Below are 22666 nucleotides of genomic sequence, written 5' to 3'. Positions count from 1 at the left end.
GAAAGAGGAGGATTAAAACATCCCCCCCAATTTAAGAAAGTCCAAGTGGGGTAAGAGATTAGAAGACCCTTTTGGGTTAGCAATTCATAGGAACTCACTGTTCCATACAGTGGACAGTTTTAGGGGAATGTAAAGAACAGAAATAGTACAAAGAATAAAAAGATGAAGAGGACAGCTTGAGTTATAATCACACACATACACACACACACACACACACACATACATCTCCTCCTTATTTATCATGTATAACCTCAGACCTAAATCAGTGTATGGTGTATAATAGGTACACAATAAAAATGGATTGAATGATACGTTAGCAACCTAACTCCAGGTTTTGAGATGATGGATAAATTCTGTCATTGGTCTTTATACCCTTCTATATTTTCCAGATTCTCTAAAATGAGTCTATATTTCCAGTAATTTAATTTTAATATGGGGGCGATCCAAGATGGCGGACTAGAGGGTGACTGCATCTCCAGTCGCTCCAGAACCCAGGATTCAAGAAGGGGAGGCATTGAGAGACTCGGACTAAAATAGAGCCTCGGGGTGAGTCTCCCCCACCCGGTGAAGCGCTGCCCGGGCAGCAGACCTAATTCGGATGGCTTATTAGAGTAGGGCAAAGCACCTAGAGTCCTCCCCAGGCAGCCCTGCGCACTCCGGCGGTGGGCTCCTCCCACAGGGCCAGATTCTCCAGCATCTCGGAGCAGGCCCCCCAGTGAGAGCCTTTCTGCACAGAACCAAGCTTCAAGTCCCTGAACCAAGGCAGCGAGTTCCTGCCCACAGGTTGCTTCAGGGACCAGGACAGGGCAGCCAGGGACTTCCCCAAGCAGCCCGCAACCCGGCTCCCTGCGGCGGGAAGCGCCTTTCCAAGCTAGCTTCTCGGAGCAGACCCCCCAGTGAGAGCCTTTCCACACAGAGCCAGCTCCAGGTCCTGGAACCAGTAGAGGACTAGGGGCAGCTTTCCATGGAAGCACTGCATTATCAAGTTACTCCAAGACTTCAGGCTACTGAAGGCAGGAAGGTAATACACTGGAAATCTACAGGGACAATATAAGCCAATAGAAGAATTCTGCAATATCACAAAGTCCCACTGACATCTGAAGAATATGAGAAAACAAGGGAAGAAAATGTCCCAAACAAACCTAGATATTATATCAATAAAACCCAATGACAGCACAGCAGAGGAAATGTAAGAAAGGGAGTTCAGAATATACATAATTAAAACACTCAGGGAAGCAAACGAGGAGATGAAAGAGCAAAGGCAGGCATTAAATGATCGCACCAATCAACAGTTAAAGGAGCAAATACAGGAAGCAAGACATCATTTCAATAAAGAGTTAGAGATATTAAAAAAAAAAAAAAAAAAAACAGAAATCCTTGAAATGAAGGAAACAATAAACCAAGTTAAAAACTCCATAGAAAGCATAACCAATAGGATAGAACACCTGGAAGACAGAACCTCAGATATTGAAGACAAAATATTTAATCTTGAAAACAAAGTTGACCAAACAGAAAAGATGGTAAGAAATCATGAACAGAATCTACAAGAATTATGGGATATCATGAAAAGGCCAAATTTAAGAATTATTGGGATTACGGAAGGCTTAGAGAAACAAACCAAAGGAATGAACAATCTATTCAATGAAATAATATCAGAAAATTTCCCAAATCTGAAGAATGAAATGGAAAACCAAGTACAAGAGGCTTATAGGACTCCAAATATACAAAATTACAACAGACCCACACCAAGGCAAGAGAAAAGAATCAAATTACATTCAGGGGGAAAACAATAAGAATATCAGCAGATTTTTCAATCCAGACCCTAAAAGCTAGAAGGGCCTGGAACAACATTTACCAAGCCCTGAAAGAAAACGGATGCCAACCAAGAATCTTATACCCAGCAAAACTTACCTTCAGATTTGACGACAAAATTAGATCCATCCATGATAAACAAAAGCTAAAGGAATTTACAAAAAGAAAGCCGGCATTACAGAACATTCTCAGCAAAATATTCCATGAGGAAGAGATGAAAAACAACGAGGCAAATCAGCAACGGGAGGAACTAGCCTAAAGGAATAACCAAATAAAGGGGAAACCAAATCATGTCAAAAAACAAAAATGAGTCAAATGACTGGGAATACAAATCATATCACAATAATAACCCTGAATGTTAATGGCCTGAAATCAACAATCAAAAGACATAGACTGGCAGATTGCATTAAAAAGAAAAATCCAACAATTTGCTGCCTGCAAGAGACTCATCTCATAGAAAGAGATACCCATAGACTAAAGGTGAAAGGATGGGAAAAAACATACCATGCACACGGACACAGCAAAAAAGCTGGAGTATCCATCCTTATTTCAGATAATGTGGACTTCAAGCCAAAACTAGTCAGAAGGGATAAAGGAGGACATTACATACTGCTTAAGGGAAGCATAAATCAGCAAGACATAACAATCATAAACATCTATGCCCCGAACATTGGCTCATCCGTGTACGTCAAACAAATCCTTCTCAATTCCAGAAATCAAATAGACCGCAACACAATAATACTAGGTGATTTTAACACACCTCTCTCACCGCTGGATAGATCTTCCAAACAAAAATTGAATAAAGAAACCATAGATCTCAATAACACAATCAACAATTTAGACTTAACTGACTTATATCGAATATACCGTCCAACGAAGAACAAATACACTTTCTTCTCAGCAGCACATGGATCCTTCTCTAAAATAGACCATGTCTTATTCCACAAAGCTACTGTTAGCAAATACAAGAAGATAGAGATACTACCTTGTACTCTATCAGATCATAATGGATTGAAATCAGAAATAAATGACAGAATAAAAAACAGGAACTTCTCCAATACCTGGAGATTAAATAATACACTATTATATGATGAATGGATAACAGAAGACATCAGGAGGGAAATAAAAAAATTTTTAGAAGTAAACGAGAACAAAGACACATCATATCAAAATCTCTGGGACACTATGAAAGCAGTACTTAGAGGAAGATTTATTTCATGGGATGCGTTCAACAAAAGAAGTAAATCAACAAAAAACGACTTAACACTACAGCTCAAAGCCCTAGAAAAAGAAGAGCAGACCAACACCAAAAGTAGTAGAAGATAGGAAATAGTTAAAATCAGAGCCGAAATCAAGGAAATTGAAACAAAAGAAACAATCGAAAAAATTAACAAAATAAAGAGTTGGTTCTTTGAAAAAATAAACAAAATTGATAAACCCTTAGCCACACTAACAAAGAGAAAGAGGGAGAAAACTCAAATTACTAAAATTCGGAATGAACAAGGAACTATCACAACAGACACGAGTGAAATAAAAAACATAATTAGAACCTATTTTGAAAATCTATACTCCAACAAAACAGAAAACCTCGAAGACATCAACAAGTTTCTAGAGACATATGAATTACCTAAACTGAACGAGGAGGATATACACAACTTAAATAAATCAATTTCAAGCAATGAAATAGAAGAGGTCATCAAAAGCCTACCAACAAAGAAAAGTCCGGGACCAGATGCGTTCTCAGCCGAGTTCTACAAAACCTTTAAAGAAGAGCTCATTCCAATACTTTTCAAAGTATTCCATAAAATAGAAGAGGAGGGAACCCTCCCAAACTCATTCTATGAAGCCAATATTACACTGATACCTAAACCAGACAGAGACTCATCAAGGAAAGAAAATTTCAGACCAATATCCTTAATGAACATCGACGCAAAAATTCTCAACAAAATTTTAGCAAATCGCATACAAAAACATATTAAAAAGATAGTGCACCATGATCAAGTGGGTTTCATCCCAGGGATGCAAGGTTGGTTCAACATCAGGAAATCAATAAACATAGTTCACCATATTAATAGACTTAAAGTCAAGAATCACATGATTATTTCAATAGATGCAGAAAAAGCATTTGATAAAATACAGCATCCCTTCATGCTCAAAACACTAGAGAAAATTGGGGTAGTGGGAACATTCCTTAACATTGTGAAGGCCATCTACGCTAAGCCCATGGCCGATATCATTCTAAATGGTGAAAAACTGAAAGCATTCCCCCTAAAAACTGGAACAAGTCAGGAATGCCCTCTTTCACCACTTCTATTCAATATCATTCTTGAGACTCTAGCCAGAGCAATTATACAAACCAAAGAAATTAAAGGGATACAAATTGGAAAAGAGGAACTCAAACTATCCCTGTTCACTGATGACATGATTATATATTTAGAGGAACCTGGAAATTCCACCAGAAAACTCTTAGAACTCATAAGTGAATTCAGTAAAGTAGCAGGTTACAAGATCAATGCTCATAAATCCAATGCATTTTTATACATAAGTCATGAATCTTCAGAAAGAGAAATTAGGAAAACTACCCCATTTACAATAGCATCGAAAAAAATAAAATACTTGGGAATCAATCTCACAAAAGAGGTGAAAGACCTCTACAATGAGAACTACAGAACACTAAAGAAAGAAATTAAAGAACACCTTAGAAGATGGAAAGATCTCCCATGTTCTTGGATAGGCAGAATTAATATTGTCAAAATGGCTATACTACCTAAAGTGCTATACAAATTCAATGCAATTCCAATTAAAATCCCAATGGTGTACCTTACAGAAATAGAGCAAGCAATTATGAAATTCATCTGGAAGAATAAGAAACCCAGAATAGCTAAAGCAATCCTCAGTAAAAAGAGCGAAGCAGGGGGTATCGCAATACCAGATCTTCAACTCTATTACAAAGCAATAGTAACAAAAACGGCATGGTATTGGTACCAAAATAGGCAGGTAGATCAATGGTACAGAATAGAGGACATGGACAGCAACCCAAATAAATACAATTTTCTCATACTAGACAAAGGTGCCAAAATATGCAATGGAGAAAAGATAGCCTCTTCAACAAATGGTGCTGGGAAAACTGGAAATCCATATGCAACAGAATGAAACTAAATCCCTATCTCTCACCCTGCACAAAACTCATTCAAAATGGATCAAGGACCTCGGAATCAGACCAGAGACCCTGCATCTTATAGAAGAAAAAGTAGGTCCAAACCTTCAACTTGTTGGCTTAGGAGCAGACTTCCTTAACAGGACTCCCATAGCCCAAGAAATAAAAGCTAGAATCAACCACTGGGATAGATTCAAACTAAAAAGCTTTCTCTCAGCGAAGGAAACTATCAGTAATGTGAAGAGAGAGCCTACAGAGTGGGAGAATATCATTGCCACTCGTACTTCAGATAGAGCGCTAATTTCCAGAATCTATAAAGAACTCAAAAAACTCTACACCAAGAATACAAATAATCCAGTCAACAAATGGGCTAAGGAAATGAACAGACACTTCACAGAAGAAGATGCACAATCAATCAACAGATATATGAAAAAAGGTTCAACATCTCTAGTAATAAGAGAAATGCAAATCAAAACTACCCTAAGATTTCATCTCACCCCAATTAGAATGGCGATTATCAAGAACAAAAGCAACAATAGGTGTGGGCAAGGATGTGACGAAAAAGGTACACTCATACATTGCTGGTGGGGTTGCAAATTAGTGCAGCCACTCTGGAAAGCAGTATGGAGATTCCTCAGAAAGCTTGGAATGGAACCACCATTTGAGCCAGCTCTCCCACTCCTTGGCCTATACCCAAAGGACTTAAAATCAGCATACTAACAGAGATACAGCCACATCAATGTTTATAGCTGCTCAATTCACTATAGCCAGATTGTGGAACCAACCTAGATGTCCTTCAATTGATGAGTGGATAAAGAAGCTGTGGTATATATATACAATGGAATATTACTCCGCCATGAAGAATGATAAAATTATGGCATTTGCAGGCAAATAGATGAAATTGGAGAATATCATGCTAAGTGAGATAAGCCAATCTCAAAAACTAAAGGACGAATGATCTCCCTGATAAGGGGATGAGGACATATAATGGGGGGTAGGAGGGGTTAGCGTTAGGGTTAGGGTTAGGTTTAGGGTTAGGGATAAGGAGGGTGGTAAGAATGAAGGAAGGAAGGACGGTATAGAGGGAAAAGAGGGGTGGAAGGGGTGGGGGGAAGGGAAAAAATAACAGAATGAATCAAACAACATTGCCCTATGTAAATTTATGATTTTTAATTAAAATAAATTTTAAAAAAGATGAAAAAAATTTTAATATATTGCTTCTTTAAAATGGAGTGAGATAGTAATAAGGAGGAGTAGGCAAGTATTTCAAGAAGTTCAGCTGTAAATTCAAGAAAATTAGGGCAACTTGGGAAGTTGAGGTAGGAGGATGGCAAGCTGAAGTTCAGTCCAGGCAACTTAGAAAAGCTCAGCAACTTAGCAAGAACTTGTCTTAATATGAAAAACAAAAATGCCTGCAAATGTGGCTTAGGATAAAGCTCTCCTGGGTTCAATCCCAGGAAAGAAGGAAAGAGGGGAAGGAGGTAGGGAGGGAAGAAGGAAGGAAGCAAGGAAGGAAAGGAATAAAGAGAGAAAGTCGTGGAGGACATTAGAACTAGGAAAAGCCTTTGAAGATGGGGAAGGACATGATGTGTTTAACACACTGAAGGATGAAGAGAGTGAAGAGGGAATTCTACGAATACAGAAGAGAAGAGGACATGGCTAGAAAGCAAGTTCCCAGTAGTCACAGGAAGGAAAGGACAATGGAGATGAATTTGTGTTTCTTGTGGTACAACCAGCATTGAAGTATTTAAGTATACACAATTCTGTAGATTTTGCCTTCTCTTCAAAAACTCCTCATTGCTGTGAAATACCTGGTGTGAAAGGAGCAGCGAGACAGTATCTAGACAGACTGCTCTAAACTTCTGAGATCATGCCTCCATCTCAAAAAAAATTGTGAGCAGTTCTTTACTATAAGTTTAATAAAAAGTGGAATTTGAATAGCCAGGGCATTAAGGCAGCAACTGAAACATCACAGAATATAGACAATATGAAACAAAGTGTTGCTTGAGGTCATGTTTAGGACAAAACAAAAAACAATTTAAATCTTCCTTTCAAACTGAAGGCTGCTCCTTTACCAACGACAACTCTAGCTTCTCCTTAATCCTTCCATCTGCCTGATAAAGATTATAAATTAATAGCCAGCTGGTCAACTACTCCCACTACTTGACAGCATCCAACCCAGAACTGTCTCTGCTGCTTTAAAATCTTATCAAGCACAAAACCAAATGCAATAAGAAGCTCCTCCCAACTTCCTGTCATTAAGTTGCCCTTGGCTTTGGAGCTTTGCTCTTCTATGCTGCAGCAAGCTGAGGAAACCTGTCTTTAAGTACAGGTGCAGCAAGCTGAAGAAAGCTATGTTTGAGTAGAGTGCATTTTAGATAGTCTTGGATCAGGGAACTTTAGCATAAACTATTTAATTAGTTTGTGTGCATTCCCAATATATTATGTACATTATATAACAGACATAAAAATAGAAGTTAAAAAGATTAATATAAAGATGAATGAAAAGCCTGATGTTTTCCTCCCGTGTCCTCCATAACTGCCACACACATCCCACAAGGACACAGGCATCCCTCTTTGGAAACCTCTGAACTATCCCATGCCCCACCTTCAGCAAAGATCAATAGAAACGATCCTAAATCGCTGTCATTTAAAAGATAACCTTTGCTGCTTTTTCTTAGTATATAGGTTTGATGGAGGAAATTTAGAAAAAAAAAAAAATAGGAAAGAACGTTTTAAACATCCATAACCTTACCAACAAAAAATAAATTACTCTCAACATGTTGGTGGATATTTAAACTGCTGTTAATTTGAAAGACTCCTCAAACGTGAAAGTCCATAAGCCTCATTAGTCATTCAATTTAATGTTAACAATCCTTACTCTGACTTTTACAGGGCAGTAGATCCTAATATGGTTTTCTTCCTATTTGGCAGCTTAAGAAATACAGGCTCAGGGCTATGGATGTGAATCAGTGGTAGAAGGCTTGCCTAGCATGCATGAGGCCCTGGGTTTGATTCTCAGGACCAAAACAAGTAAAATAAAATAAGTCAGAAGTATTGAAAAGGTGTACTCAATACCATTATCATAAATATATACATACAGAAAGAATTATAAATATATAACCAGTGAGTTGGTCCCTTATGAGTTTAAGTTCTATTACTCCATGGAATGTAGAAAATAGTATTTAAAAACAGATTGGGGGAGAGTTAAAGCATGGGAGGACTGAGGGTGATGCTAATTAGTTCCCACGTTGTTCCATTTTGTTCTTGGCCAGGTTAGTTTATTGTGTCATGAAGATACAACCTTAAATGTATTCTGCAACCTTATCTTTTCTTCCACAAGGTTATATGTAAGTCATTAAATTTGAAAATAAATCCTTAAAGGTTTAGATGGGTCAGATGTTTTTATTCCTCTCCTCACATTCCCAAAATAAAATAAACATTCAAAATGTGGAGTTAGACTATTACATAAAATGAATTAGCATCTAACATTCCTCTAGGGCTTATAAACCACAACCTGATGATATGGATCTTGCTCCTTTTCTTTAAAATCAAAGGAGTTGGCAAAATAAGACTGAGCCTTTGTGTAGCTTGTAATTAATCTGGGTTTTGCAAGGCAGAGCTACTTAGGGGTTTAAAGATAACTGACGGAAGGCAATCTCATTGCAGGTTTTGGAAGCCCTTGATGAAATGGGTGATCTCCTGCACCTGAAATATTCCCGGCACAGGAAGTCAGCACTCCCTGTACTCAATGACGAAATGAACTTTGAACTTGACGATTAAGTTTCCTGGTCCAGAATGGAACATAAAGACTTTGCCAGAAAGACCTCCCTCCTTGCTTCAGAAGGAATATAAATGGATTTCTTCCCCTTCCTAAGGACAATTTTCTTTTCCAGACCAGCTTAATTGAACTGAGAAAGTCATCATTGTGCTTTTAATATCTTAACATGTGACTACAGAAACAGAAATATGCTCCCAGATTTAAGTTTCTCCTCTCCCAAGTATCTGATAGAAACACACACACACACACACACACACACACACACACACACATTTCTAAGAATATTTTTAATGGCAATGAACCTGCTTTAGCTGCTACTGTGCAACTTGATTGGTTCAGACCCTTTCAGGAGTTCCAACCAAATGAGAAGATTTTGATAGTGAATTCAGCAATCTCACTGTATGTTTACTTATTTCATTTGCAGACAGGGGTGAGGATGGTGGAGAGCAGCTGACTTCCTCATTCCACCCATAAAAGTACAAGCTATAGTTCATCCACATCATGGGAAGCTCCAGGCAGGAGGGTAAAGAAATGTTGCTTCTACCATTTGCCACATTTGGACTTTTTCCAAGGACAAGTGTCAAAAGACACAGTTAACATTTTGAGGGAGAGAGCAGAATTGGTCAGCAGCAACTGGAGAAGTCTTTAAAGGAAACTTTCCTTTTCCTCTTGCTCTTCTACAGTTTTACAGCTGAGTTTTTGAGGTTGGGAAAATTTAAGACTCTTGTATCATAAAGAAGGGGGCAGAAAGCAAGCACACAGCCAACTTTAGGCCTAGACTAGAACTGTAAAATTATAACTACTCCAATGTTGTTGGTACCATGCAGAGTGAAAGTTTAGCATGCATAACCTTTATTACTTTAAGGAATAAGTTGCCATTTTCCTATTGGATTTCGAGTTAAATGTTGAGATTCAATCTCCTTTAGAACTGACTCCCAAGACTACACTTGAAGGATGTATTGACTCAAGAAGGACATTTAACAGTGAATTCTCTCATCTCTTTCAAGACTGCCACACCCATTCAGACCTATTAAATAATATTGCCAATTTCGCACATATACTCAGATTGGGTGCAAGGTGGGTCTGTACATGTTCAAACAACTAACTGTAATTTATTTGTTTGCTTGCTCCCTCTCTCTCTCTGTGCTCACTCTCTCTTACACATACACGTACAATATAAACATATACTTCTTCGAAAAATTAGTTCTTTGCTAATTGGATCTAGTTGGTATGGAAAAAGTCAGTGGAAAACCTTATCTTTAACAAGCTCCCAGATGGTGCCCAGATTTGGAAACTCTAAAGAGCAGTGGTGACCTTTTAGCCAAGCTTCTGTAACAGTTCGAATGAGTTACAGAACATTCCACTCCATCAAATGACACTGTAAACAAATCACTTCAAGAGAGGTTTGGCTTTGTGTGACACAGATGGGCCCAAGCTTTCATGTTGTGCACTGAGATAGAAACTCAACCCGCAGCGCCAGTGTTGGATGGAGCAATATGCCCTGATGCTCAAAGCTCATTCAAGGAAAAAGGTGATCGGCATGGAAAGCTTTTTATAAATTATAATCCCCAGTAGGTTCATCAGTTTAAAAGTGAATCATGGCGAGGAAGTTCCTCATGAATGGTTAATGTTAGCAAAGGAAGAAAAGAAAGAAGTTCTGAAAATGCAGTTGCCTCATCCAAGGACTGGTTTTGATAACTAATTCCAACCCCTCTCAATGAACTGGTGCAGCATTACTTGTGCAGAGAAGGCATATGTCATATAAATGTGCAAAGAAAAGAGACATGTAGGTCTTTTTAACACATGCATTTGAATGGCATCATTCCTACTGAATTGTCCAAAATGTCTGAATCTGGGGGGCTCTATAAAGGAAACAGGAGGTGAGGAGAGTGGTCAGATATCTAGGCCAATCCCTAAGGTACAGCAAAGAAATAAATACCTGCCCCCCTTCTTTTCTGGATCTGTTATGATCTTCACATATACCTTCACACCTAACCTTTGAGTTTTAAGCCCCTAGATGAACAGGTATTTTCCTCAGCAGGAATGTCTACCCTTAGAACTTTCATGGAGGAACCTGAGTCTAATTCATTTCCCACCTGGAATGTGGGGCAGGGAGAATAGTTTCTTTTCATTTAGATCCAAGAGTCATGGCTATTTAATACATTCCCTGCACAAGAGAAAAGACCTATTTCTATCAGAGAGCCTATATTGAATATACACTTATGATAACAACTCTAACCCAAATGGAATGCTTCTTGAGTAAATCACAAGAGACCCTGACTTATAGAGCTACCAATATAAGAGAAAAAAGTTGATTAAGAGGGGGATTGTGAATACTGAGAATTTTGTTTTTCATGAAATAAAGTCCTCTACTGCCAGGTTAATAAGAACGTGATTTCAATTCAATAGGGATTATTGAGACTTGATAACTATATCAGTTTGGGTCTGTTAGGAAAAAGGATTTTCTAACAAAGCTATAATATTATGCATTCCCAACACTCATATTTGAATGCATGCACACATACACACATGTACCTTTTCTTTGCGCAAGAAATGAGCAAAAAGGTATAGAGAACCTGATTGGATGATAGAGAGATGGAAGATATTGTTTTAGAAGATAACCTTCAGGGAAGCAGAAGCCAAAGGTTCCAGACTGGTATTTTTAATAAGGATACATTAGCACAACAAGAAAATGGCAAAGACTCACTGCTAATATTAATTCTGAATGATGACATCATGGATATTTGGCCATAGAGCCTTTCAGTGTGTTTTGATTTGACAGAGACCGCAGGTTTCAGAATTTACTAGGAAGCTTGTTAATGTACAGATCCCTGGGCCCCACACTAGACCTTCACAGAATCAAATAGCTGTGGTGCCCAGGAATCTACATTTTAACAAGCTTTCCCAGGTGATTCTAATGCATGCCAGAATTGGGAACCATTATTGGAGTTTTTGGTAGACCAGTTGGCTCTAATAACATAACAAGAATTTCATTCTGATTCTTTGCTGATATTTAAAGATGTTTATACAAAAGTGAATTTATTCTATGAGCACCTTTTTCTCCTCAATGGAACATTTTCTTCCCATTCTTCAAGTTACTTTTTTCTCTATAAAAATGGAACCAATGGTGAAAAATAACATGCCATGCTTTGGAGCAAAATTCTTTCTCTAGTTTTCTTTTGCATCAATCTTAAAAAGATATTTCTTTCTCTTTTCATCACCTTCCTTCTTTGAATGTGATGTCTTCTTTTTTTTTTCTCTTTTTTCTTCCTATCTTTAAAAAAATTCAACCTTTAATTATTTATTTATTCCAACAACAGGTCCTCAGCAGGGTGAAATTCTTAACAATTTCTCAAACATGCAATGTGCCTCTGTTTTTCTTCAAAGTTAGCAAATATGTAAATGGAATACTCTGATTCTAAAACCTAAGTTCTGATGATGAAACCTACACTCTGTTAAATATAAATTCTGATTTACAGCAATAACAATTATAATAATAACAATGAGAATGTCATGTGGTGAAGGCTTTGCACTTTATCCTGGTCTCAAAACTGTGAGGACATATTTTGAAGTTTGTTCTCTCAGAGTGACCTACCCACCTGTGTAGTCTTTAGGAAATTAAAAGGAGGTCATATCTTAAATTTTTCTAAGCAATTATTGTGGGGCATTGTATTATAGAGTTAGGATGTATAGTATATGGCAGGTGTGTGTGTGTGTGTGTGTGTGTTTGTGTGTGTGATGTGTTTCACTGAAACATTTGAGATGACCAATTTCACTTTATTGTGCCTGTGAAATATTAGTTTCTTTAATAAACAAATCACCAAGATTGACAGTATAAAAAATAATCAATGATTTTTTGTTGTTGTTGATTTAGTTTAGGTTACCCTGAAAATAAAAAAGACTGAGGGAGAGATCTGCATTTAGGAATTTCACTGGATAAAACTGGTAGGGCAGGCTCACACTCTCATGAGAACCAACTGAGCACCTCTCTTTCCAACTCCTCATTCAGTGGCATCGCACTGAGAGCTCAAAATTAGCCACTGTAAGTGTATTTACACCATGGAAGCTGGCAAACACTATGAACCAAGGATCTGGAGAGATGGCTGTTAAGCATTTGCCAGCATACCACTGAGATCACATACAATGATACAATACCTAGATTACAGTTAGGGAAAAGGATTAGGAAAAGGGAGAAGTTCAACTGTGATATAATCACTGCAGAAGCCTCAGTCAATTCCATAGGGAACTGTGCAACTGAGATAGTCCTCTAAAGTTATCTCAAATATAGGGAAACAAAATCAGGCCTTTGTGTTCTCCTACCACCAACCAGTCACTGGCTAGAGGTACAGGGCATGCATGACCTTGGGTCAGAAAATTCTATTCGGCTAAAGATAATTATTCATCTGTTATCATTTATGTAAGAATTTATTTCTAAAACATCTACTTAAAATTTATAATGGAAAAATTTAATTTACAATAAAGTAGAATCATATAATGAACCCACAAATACCTATCACCAAGCTTCAAACATGATCAATTCATGGCTGAGCTTTTAATCTATTCCCTGGCCCACTTCCCTACCTCTCCCATCAGATGACCTTAAAGGGAACCCCAGAAATCATCTCATTTCATAAGTAAATATTTCACTGAGAGTCTAAAAAGTAGGGACTAGCTTAATTTATTCTCCCTTTCAACTTCACTGAAATATAGGTCTTCAGAATAGCAAAGTCATCAAAATGAGTCAAATGTTAACGTTTACTTTCTCTGTCTCACAGCCTGGAACAAAACTACAAATTATTTCTAAAGTAGGTGTGTGGTAAAATGAAAGACAATAGTGCACACATATTCAGTACCACATGCTAGACACCGTACATGCACCATCTTAGACATTTGTGATAGACATCTTGTCGACATTTGTGATAGATTTCTTGGAAAGCAACAGGAATCAGGGGGATTAGCAGAGCATAAAAAGGACTCCAAGACTCTGATGGTACATTGATCTTACTTGAAATGCTTGAACTCTTCTTTATCAAATCAACTTTCCTAAAAGGTTATTCAGCTAAACTTTATAAATTAGCATGAGTTACATTAATCCCATTAATCTCTCATTCAATCAAGAATGAGAGAACAAGTCCAACCAATTTACATGTCTGGAAAAGTTTGACACCTATACCAGTTTGGGTTTAAGCAGTTTGGGACTTGCTATTCTAATTCCACTGCCTCCCTTGATCCAAACGAGAGGTTGAAATCTAACATTTGCAAGTCAACTGCTAAGAACTTATCACAGACACGGATCAATAAAATCTCCAACAACAGAAAGTAAGAATAGAAGCAAGAGAGGATTTTTGGGGCAGCATGAAACAGTGCTCCTTTTTATTCAGGCCAGATGCTAATTTTTATATCAAAAATATTGATTGAAGGGAATAGTGATTTTGGCTCTCACCCAAGTTTATTCAGGATCTTTCTTAATTAGGTTTGGGTCGGCTGCAGTGCCCATGGCCAAGGGTAGGTCTGGCTCCAATCACCACATCATGCTCCCTACTTCATCATGGGCCAAGGACTAAGGCAAGGAAATTGCAGCTTCTTTGTTTCTCCAGCCTGAAAGTTTGTTTTTTTCCAGATTTGAAGCATGCATGGAGCAAATGTGTAAGGAAGACCAAAAGAAGTGTACTGGCTTCACTGTGATGAGATCAATCCACCCTAAGACTTGACTGTGATCCCCTGTGTGAATAAAGCCCTGTGTGTGAAAAATGAATGGGTAGCAATGTGAGGTCATGGAAAAAGATCTTGGCATCTTTTAAATGAAAACTTTTCAACAGACTGATGCAGTCAAATCCACCTATGAAATTTTTTAAAGGGTAAAATCATCTCTTTTTCAACCATGCCTGGTTTCCCCTTCATGTGTCTATTTTGTAAATAATTGCAGTTGTCATGCAACAAATTTTATAGTGTCCATACCAATTCCATATAATTTATACAAGTCTTTTAAAAACTCCACACACATAAAACTTCAATAAATCATAGTCACAAATTATGGACACCTATAACAAAATGGATTTTCCACTCAACATAAAATAGTGTGTTGATGTTAAAAGTATATATAATTCAATTCCCCTAAACACTTCCAACAAAATAGCTACGACGTTTGAACTCCAAAAAATTATTAAATGAAACTTCAAAGTACAAATTTGTAAGAGATTTTATTTACAAGACAACCCCAAGTGAGGTCAATCAAATGTTAAAGGTTTCCTCTATAGATGACTTTATAACTCCTATAGATAGTTAATGTTATGGGAACATTATATAGAAACATTAAAATATTTTATTAAAATAGGTTAGTATCTAGTAAGATGAAAACTCTTGAAAATCGCATTGATTTTTTTGTACATTTAATATTTGTAATAGCCAAGTTGAAAGGAAATATGCCAGCTTTTCATATTGATCAACCTGAAATAGATGACCAGGGATACCAGATGTTCGAGGAAAACCAGAAACACCAAAATGAGTAGTCAAGATGATAAAAAGAAATTTTTCACTGACAGAAACAGAAAACTAGTGGAGAAGAAAACTTCCAAATGTCCTAATTATGAAACTGTAGGTTGAACTGGTTCTGTTGTATGAAAATATATCTACAAAACAAGAATTAGCTGATACCAAAAGGAACCCAGAATGTATAAAAATTAAAAATATTTAATATTTAAATGTTTAGTGAAAATAAACCAATAGAAAGAAAGAAGAAATACTTTCAAAATCTCCCTCAGAATATAAACCAAAGATCAAATATATTAGAAATGTGAAAGAAAATTTAAAACACAAGGGATCCATACAGGATGACCAATATTTACTCAATAAAAATGTTGAGAGAGAAAAATGGAAAAAAAAAAAAAAAAAAAACATTGAATGCAAGGTGAAAAAAAATCAAGGACATAATAAAAGAACTATTCCCCTGGGGTTAAAATTAAACAGAAAATGAAATGGGTATGTGCTCAACTGATGAATATTAAAAGATTCTCACCTGAACACACCTTTATCAAATTTTATTATATCAAGGGTAAAATGAAGAACTTAAAGTTTCCAGCTAGGAAAAAACAAAAAAATCTCACCTGACAAGGTAGAAGTAACTGGTTTTATTACTAGATATTACAAATATGTCCTCCAGAATGCCGGTAGCAATTTTTTCACCCAATAATATTGTACAGCTTATCCATTTCCTTACTCTGCACCAATGCTGGATGTGATCATTTTTATAGTCTTTATCAATCTGATAGAGAAAAAAATCAATTATCTTTAATGTTTGATTTGGTTTACTACTGATATAATTTTTCCATATGTACGTTAGCTGTTTGTCTGTCTTTTTTTCTTATTTGTAGCCCATACCTCCTTCTTTATTGCGAATGTCTCATTAGCCAAACTTGTTGCTAGTTGACAGTGAAGCAATGCCTTCAGAACCAAGAGGGAAAATAGTTTTTTAAAATTCTGCATCCAGAAAAATCCACCTAATGAAAGGAGAGAAAATTAGGAACATTTTTACATGAAATATTCAGAAAGTTTATGTCCTCAATAATCTTTTAAAAATTACTTGAAAAATACTGCAATAAACACTTCTAAGCATGAGAAATCATGGTATCAAGGAGAGTGAATTCATCTAGAAGTACAATGAAAAATTCCAGAATGATCATTCAAGTTAAAGTAGATAAACCTGCAGTGATAAGAAATGATGAAAGGAGGGAAAGGGTATAGGGGTAAGAAAGATAGTGGGGTGAAACAGACATTATTACCTCATGGGCATATATGACTGCATGATCAATGTAGTCCTACAACATGTGCAGTCAGAAAAATGAGAAATTATACTCTATTTTGTATAATTTATCAAAATGCATAAATGCATTCTGTCATGTATAATTAGAACAAATAATTTTAAAATGATGAATTACTTTTTGCACCATCACCATCTGTGATTGACAAGAACTCTCTTCCATGTGGTGTTTCAAGTACCGAGGTTGGTTTCCAGCTAGTGACCCAACCATGCCCTAGGACTTTATCATTACATGTGATCCCCATCTGATGACTAACTTAACTCTTTGAAATCATTTTGAGAGAGCCAGCTGACCCTGATTTCACAATGTAAACAGAGTATCTACAGAGATTAGTAAGAAGCAGAATTGATGCAAATAACATCCTGATACCTCAGTTCCTAGAGTTTCAGCTTTCCTCTCCCAACACTGCTCCAGTATCAATTTTATTGACTTGCATCAGATAGACAAAATCTTAAAAGTTTCATCCATATTCTAGTTCTAGCACCCAAAGGCATAAACCCACCCACAGATGGTCAGTAGGCTAGCCAGTCACCTCTCATCCCATCCCTGCTTCTCATTACCTATGGACACATAAGCCTAATTCCTCAGAAAAGATATGCCTATTTCTGCCATGCAAGGTGGCTTTCAGATGTGAGTGCTCTCAGATAAAGCACCTTTGAAAAGGCTGGGCTGGGATGGAGGAGGGGGCTTGCAACAGTGGGTGTCCATCTGCTGTCCCAGCCACAAGAACCATGGGCAGTCTACGTCTGGCCCATATGCTCCTTGGGATATGAAAAGAGAGGTGATAGGCTTCTCACCTCTGTGATCTTCTCTCTGTTTCTCAAATTGTCACACCTCACTTCAGGACCCTCCTGGGTTTCATTAGTGATGGGGAAAGAAAGCCAACTGGGGGTTGGTGTAGGTTTGTTTGGAATTGGCTCTTTTAAGATTTCACTTTCACAGGGTAGTGAAATGCTAGGAAAGAGAAAATATGGTCCATTTTACAGCTTGTTTATCCATCTGCATCTTCCCTTGTGCACGTTCTTGGAGTCCCTCCTCTCCTGGGTTATGACCTTTCAGGGTTTTGTAGCTTATTCAAAGCTACTCTTCATTGACAGTTTAAGGACTCGGAGGGGTAACCACTAAAAATAACAGCATGCACAGCAATTAATTTCTGCTCCATCCCTACGAAGGGCTTTCCTCCACTCCACCTTTCAGTCTTCAATGTGAACATATGTGAGTGATGTGAAAATAGAATTTATATATGGTAGGTCCTCACCTTGTAGAAGGAAGAATCTGTGAGCATGTTTTTAGAAAATTCTTGTTCATCCTAATCCCATGGGCCTGTTCAGATCTTCTGGATTTATACTTCAAAAGTTTATGATAAAACAGATGTTCTATTAAAGAGGAAAAGCTTAAAATGATAAGGAAACAAGTGGAACAGAGATTTAGTTAACAAAAGAGCAAAGAAGTTACTTACAAGATGTCTTGTGTTCATTATCATGCTCTTATACTCCTAAAAAATTTCAAATAGGACAAACCTTTTTCAACATTACATATTATTTATCAAATTTTAATGTATGAGGTATATTCAAAATGTACATGTCTCTTAAGTTTGCAATTTCACCTCTAAAAATGCACACTAAATAAATGCTTAAGAGCTTTAGTTTCTATTGATATTGTGGTCTAAATACTCAGAAACTCTTCCATTACAAAATAGAAACTCTAGATAAATGTAACATCCTTTTAAATACAAGGCTGGGCCTGCAAGAAAGTTAGAAAAATCCCCAGGATGAAAAATAAAGAAACTTGAAACCTTAAACTGGAATAGCTAAGCTGAAACTCTGGAATTCCTATAGGAGTTTTCTGGTCTCAGAAACAGAGGGTTTAAAGTCCACGCAAGGCATGAAGATGAAGACTTAGACTGGAGAGAAGTTAGAAAAGAGAAAGATCATCAAATTGTTCTGTCTCGGTTCTAGATGGAGAAAAAATTGATGGACTCTGAGAATTCATAATCATGGTCCTGGCCTGGTCAGTTGGCATATACGTATACGCTAGAACTTTTATGTCAATAAATTCGCATAGAATCTGATCTTACTAGTAATACCCATTACATGACTGGAAGAAGGTAACAGAAAAGCTCTTATAAGAGCCACATATCACAGTGGGATCCCACTGAAGTCCCACAGAAGATAAACTCACACTCCAAAATTGCAACACACATAGAGAAACAATCTGCTACGAGCAAAAGCAATAGAAGCAGATATGAGAAACACTACTAATAGACATCTTCTAATAGACAATGCAAAAAACAACCATGCATAAATGATTAAGTATGTAACAAATGAACAGAAAATATGAGAGAATAAATGGGACAGGTTTGGAAAGTAAAACTTTCATCAATGATGAAATATCATTGAAAACAAAATCTCAAAAGATTTTAGGCACAGCTGAAAAGAGAATTAGGAATCTTAGGAGAGAAAATTATTCAGAATGCAACCCAGAAAAAGAAAAAATATGAGTGTTTGAAAAATGAATAAAGTATATCATAAAGATTAAGCAACAGGAATCTCAGGATTGTAGAATCTAAACAGTGGAAATAATATAACTTTATAATTTGTTTAATTTTAATCTTTTATTTTTTAAGAATGCTGTGTAAGATTTAATTAATTCAATATAAATGATTACCATTAAAACATATCTAAAACATTGAAAGCATAAATATTTTTACACACCTAATTAAATACTTCAGTATTAAAAAAAAAAAAACAGGTCTCTACATAAATCCACAAGAAAAGATTTTTAGTGGCTGGAGTTGTGGCTCAGTGGTTGAGCACTTGCCTGGCATGTATAAAAGACCCTGGGTTCAATAACTCAGCACCACACATAAATAAATGAAATAAAAGGTCCATTGACAACTAAAAAGAAAAAATTTTAAAACAGAAAAAAAAATTTTAAATATACCTCATTATCTCTGAGCAAACAGGATGTGTGTGTGTGTGTGTGTGTGTGTGTGTGTGCGTGTGCATGTGAGATCTTTCACAGTTAAAAAAAATGAAATAAATTCAATTTTGAGGAAAAATACCAACATACTGAAATAACTCAGATTATCACTCTCAGATTAAAATTCTTTTTTGATTCATGTCTTGATTGAGGTCCCCAATGGCAAGATGCTGAGCCCAAAAGGCAGTGGTCCAATCTGCTTACAGGTTTGTGTATTTGCAGTCAGTGACAACAGAGTGAAGAAGCCCCCTGAGGGGCTTCCTGATCCATGCAAAGTGAAGTGTGGATCTCAGATAAGAAGTACCCATCACACAGTGTCAACATCTGGATGGTACAGGCACCCCTGACCAGCTTGTCCTTCATCTTCTTCAATTGACTTCCTTGAAGAGTCTCCTGCCAGTTTTACAGGAAACAGCTTCTGTGAGGATACTGACAAAGATGGACCCCACCTTGTTTTACAGGATGAATTTGTGGATTGCCCCAATATCGCCATTGACCAAATCCCCACCATATTGGAGTCCGTACTCTGTGGGGCTCAGGAAAGGGAGATGTGACCTGCATTGTAATAACTACTCATCCCAGGCTTTGGGCTGTGCTCTCCACCTTACTCTGAATCCTGATTGCAGTCCTCATGGGTTGACAGTCACTCACAAGGACCTGGATACGAGTAAGAGAGAAATCTAGGGAAAATGTAGTGATTTCAAGGGTAAATGCTCCTGTAAACTCCAAGTTTCCTTCTAGAGTCCTGAGGTTGTACTGCAATGGCAATTATGGGTCTCAAGGTGCAAATACTGTCAATATGCTCTTAATTCAATATTTCTAAGCCATGGTAATCGTATACATCACAATCTGATAATAGCAACTCTATCTGATTAAATCCTGTAACCTGCCAGACCCTGTTCTAACCTAGCAGATCTTGTTGTAGCACCGAGGGCGTACTTCAAGAAGTTCTTTAGATTCCCCATTATGTCAGCCAGTCCTTCCCCAATCAATGGTATTTTTTAAATTAAAAATCATAAATTTACATAGGGCAATGTTGTTTGATTCATTCTGTTATTTTTTTCCCTTCCCCCCACCCCTCCCACCCCTCTTTTCCCTCTCTGCAGTCCTTCCTTCCTCTATTCTTACCACCCTCCTTATCCCTAACCCTAAACCTAACCCTAACCCTAACGCTAACCCCTCCCACCCCCCCTTATATGTCCTCATCCGCTTATCAGCGAGATCATTCGTCCTTTAGTTTTTGAGATTGGCTTATCTCACTTAGCATGATATTCTCCAATTTCATCCATTTGCCTGCAAATACCATAAATTTATCATTCTTCATGGCAGAGTAATATTCCATTGTATATATATATATGCCACAGTTTCTTTATCCATTCATCAACTGAAGGGCATCTAGGTTGGTTCCACAATCTGGCTATAGTGAATTGAGCAGCTATGAACATTGATGTGGCTGTATCTCTGTAGTATGCTGATTTTAAGTCCTTTGGGTATAGGCCAAGGAGTGGGATAGCTGGGTCAAATGGTGGTTCCATTCCAAGCTTTCTGAGGAATCTCCATACTGCTTTCCAGAGTGGCTGCACTAATTTGCAACCCCACCAGCAATGTATGAGTGTACCTTTTCCCCCACATCCTCACCAACACCTGTTGTTGCTTGTGTTCTTGAAATCGCCATTCTATTTTTTAATCTTCTGCCAAGTACATCCCAGACCCTTCCTTTTCTTCTAGCCCTACTCTTATATCCTCAAAATTCTCCCAGTGTAGAATCCTAAAGCAGTAACTGAATATATGTTAACCCATTTGCTTCTTAGAGTAAAACTTGGATCAGTATCATTCTTCCAATATTAAACATAAGGAAATAGAGTAAGAGTAGAAAAGAAACAGTGGAATATAATGACATAAATCACCGAGCTACAAGATACTATGCCATTTCTTGTCCTCGAAAACTCAGGTTTCCCCACTCTCCTAAATTCCCTCCCCACATAAGCATTTAATGAGTAATATATCTGACTCTGAACTGGATATTGGGAAAAGAAGATAAAAACTACTTCTTTCCCTACCTGCAAAATGTTCATATTCAGATAAACGAATTCAATGATCTTGTTATTATAGTAAGTGTTAATTGAAAGCAAGCTGAGTTCACAGTAAGATTTAATAAAAAGAGTCATGATATCCTGGGACTTATTTTATGTTCTGCATTCTAGTGTCTTCTTGGAGTCTATACTCTATCTGTGTCCTCTTAGCTCACCCAGGAGGTTACCTGCAGCTAGGTGGACATTTTCAAACAGATGGTTGCTTCCACCTCAAGGATTTGCATCCCTCTGCTTAAGGTTTTCCTCTGGACTCAGTAGTCCCTTGTTCAGAGAAAGCAGAAGTTGATGTCCCAGAGTCACACTCCACCATAAGCCAGGGAAGTTGGGAGATGAGTACCTCCACCTCTTTTTCACTGGGGTATAATTTGAAGGTTTCTTCTATGCTGTCTTTCAGAATGTCCTCAGCAGGACAGCACTCCAGTTACCTACAGAGGCAAATTGCTTGTCAATGAACCCTCTCTAACTACGTTTTTGGAATCACCTCCCAAATAAATGACTGGCACTCAAATACTTGTCCCTATTGTGATTTTAGATGAACCCAAGCAAAAAGACATCTCTATCTCTTTTACCCATAAACATCAAATCTTGAGGTGTATGATCTCCTTAGAGTCACATGAAACTTCCTCAGTCAACTATGACATTGTTACCAACTTCTCCAAGGAGCCAAACTTTGGCATGTCCATAGAACTGTCTTGATGAAGAAATGCCCAGCTCAGGCAACCCAGGGCTGCTCCCTAGTTTATGGAATTAAGGCCCTTTCAAAGGAGGTTTTACATAGTCAACTACCTTGTCCTTCTGCCTTCTGCCCAGTAAAGATGCAGAAAGAATACCTCACCAGAAAAAAAAAATGCCAGTCCCTTGATCTTGGATTTCTAGTCTCCAGAATTGTGAGCAATACATGTCTGTTCTTTACAAATTACCTATTCTATGGTATTCTGTCATAAGAGAGAAGTACAATATTGAAATATTGAAAGAAAACAGACACTAAACTAGAACTCTATTATTCAGTGGAATTATTCTTCAG

General features: G+C 37.3%; 1 protein-coding gene across 1 annotated transcript in view; it reads left to right on the top strand.

The window, feature by feature from the left end:
* SPTLC3 (serine palmitoyltransferase long chain base subunit 3) overlaps positions 1-11126 on the top strand; it is a 168000-nt gene extending 156874 nt beyond the window's left edge. Inside the window, exon 12 of the mRNA XM_079128498.1 lies at positions 8639-11126. Coding sequence (XP_078984624.1) covers positions 8639-8752 — 114 coding nt within the window. The 3' untranslated portion in view covers positions 8753-11126. The remainder of the gene's footprint in view (positions 1-8638) is intronic.
* Positions 11127-22666: the final 11540 nt, after the last annotated feature.

The sequence above is a fragment of the Sciurus vulgaris genome (genome assembly GCF_902686455.1).
Source record: "Sciurus vulgaris genome assembly, chromosome: 2".
Taxonomy (NCBI): domain Eukaryota; kingdom Metazoa; phylum Chordata; class Mammalia; order Rodentia; family Sciuridae; genus Sciurus; species Sciurus vulgaris.
Note: the sequence above shows the minus strand (reverse complement) of the source record. Positions and strands in the feature narration are given on the sequence as shown.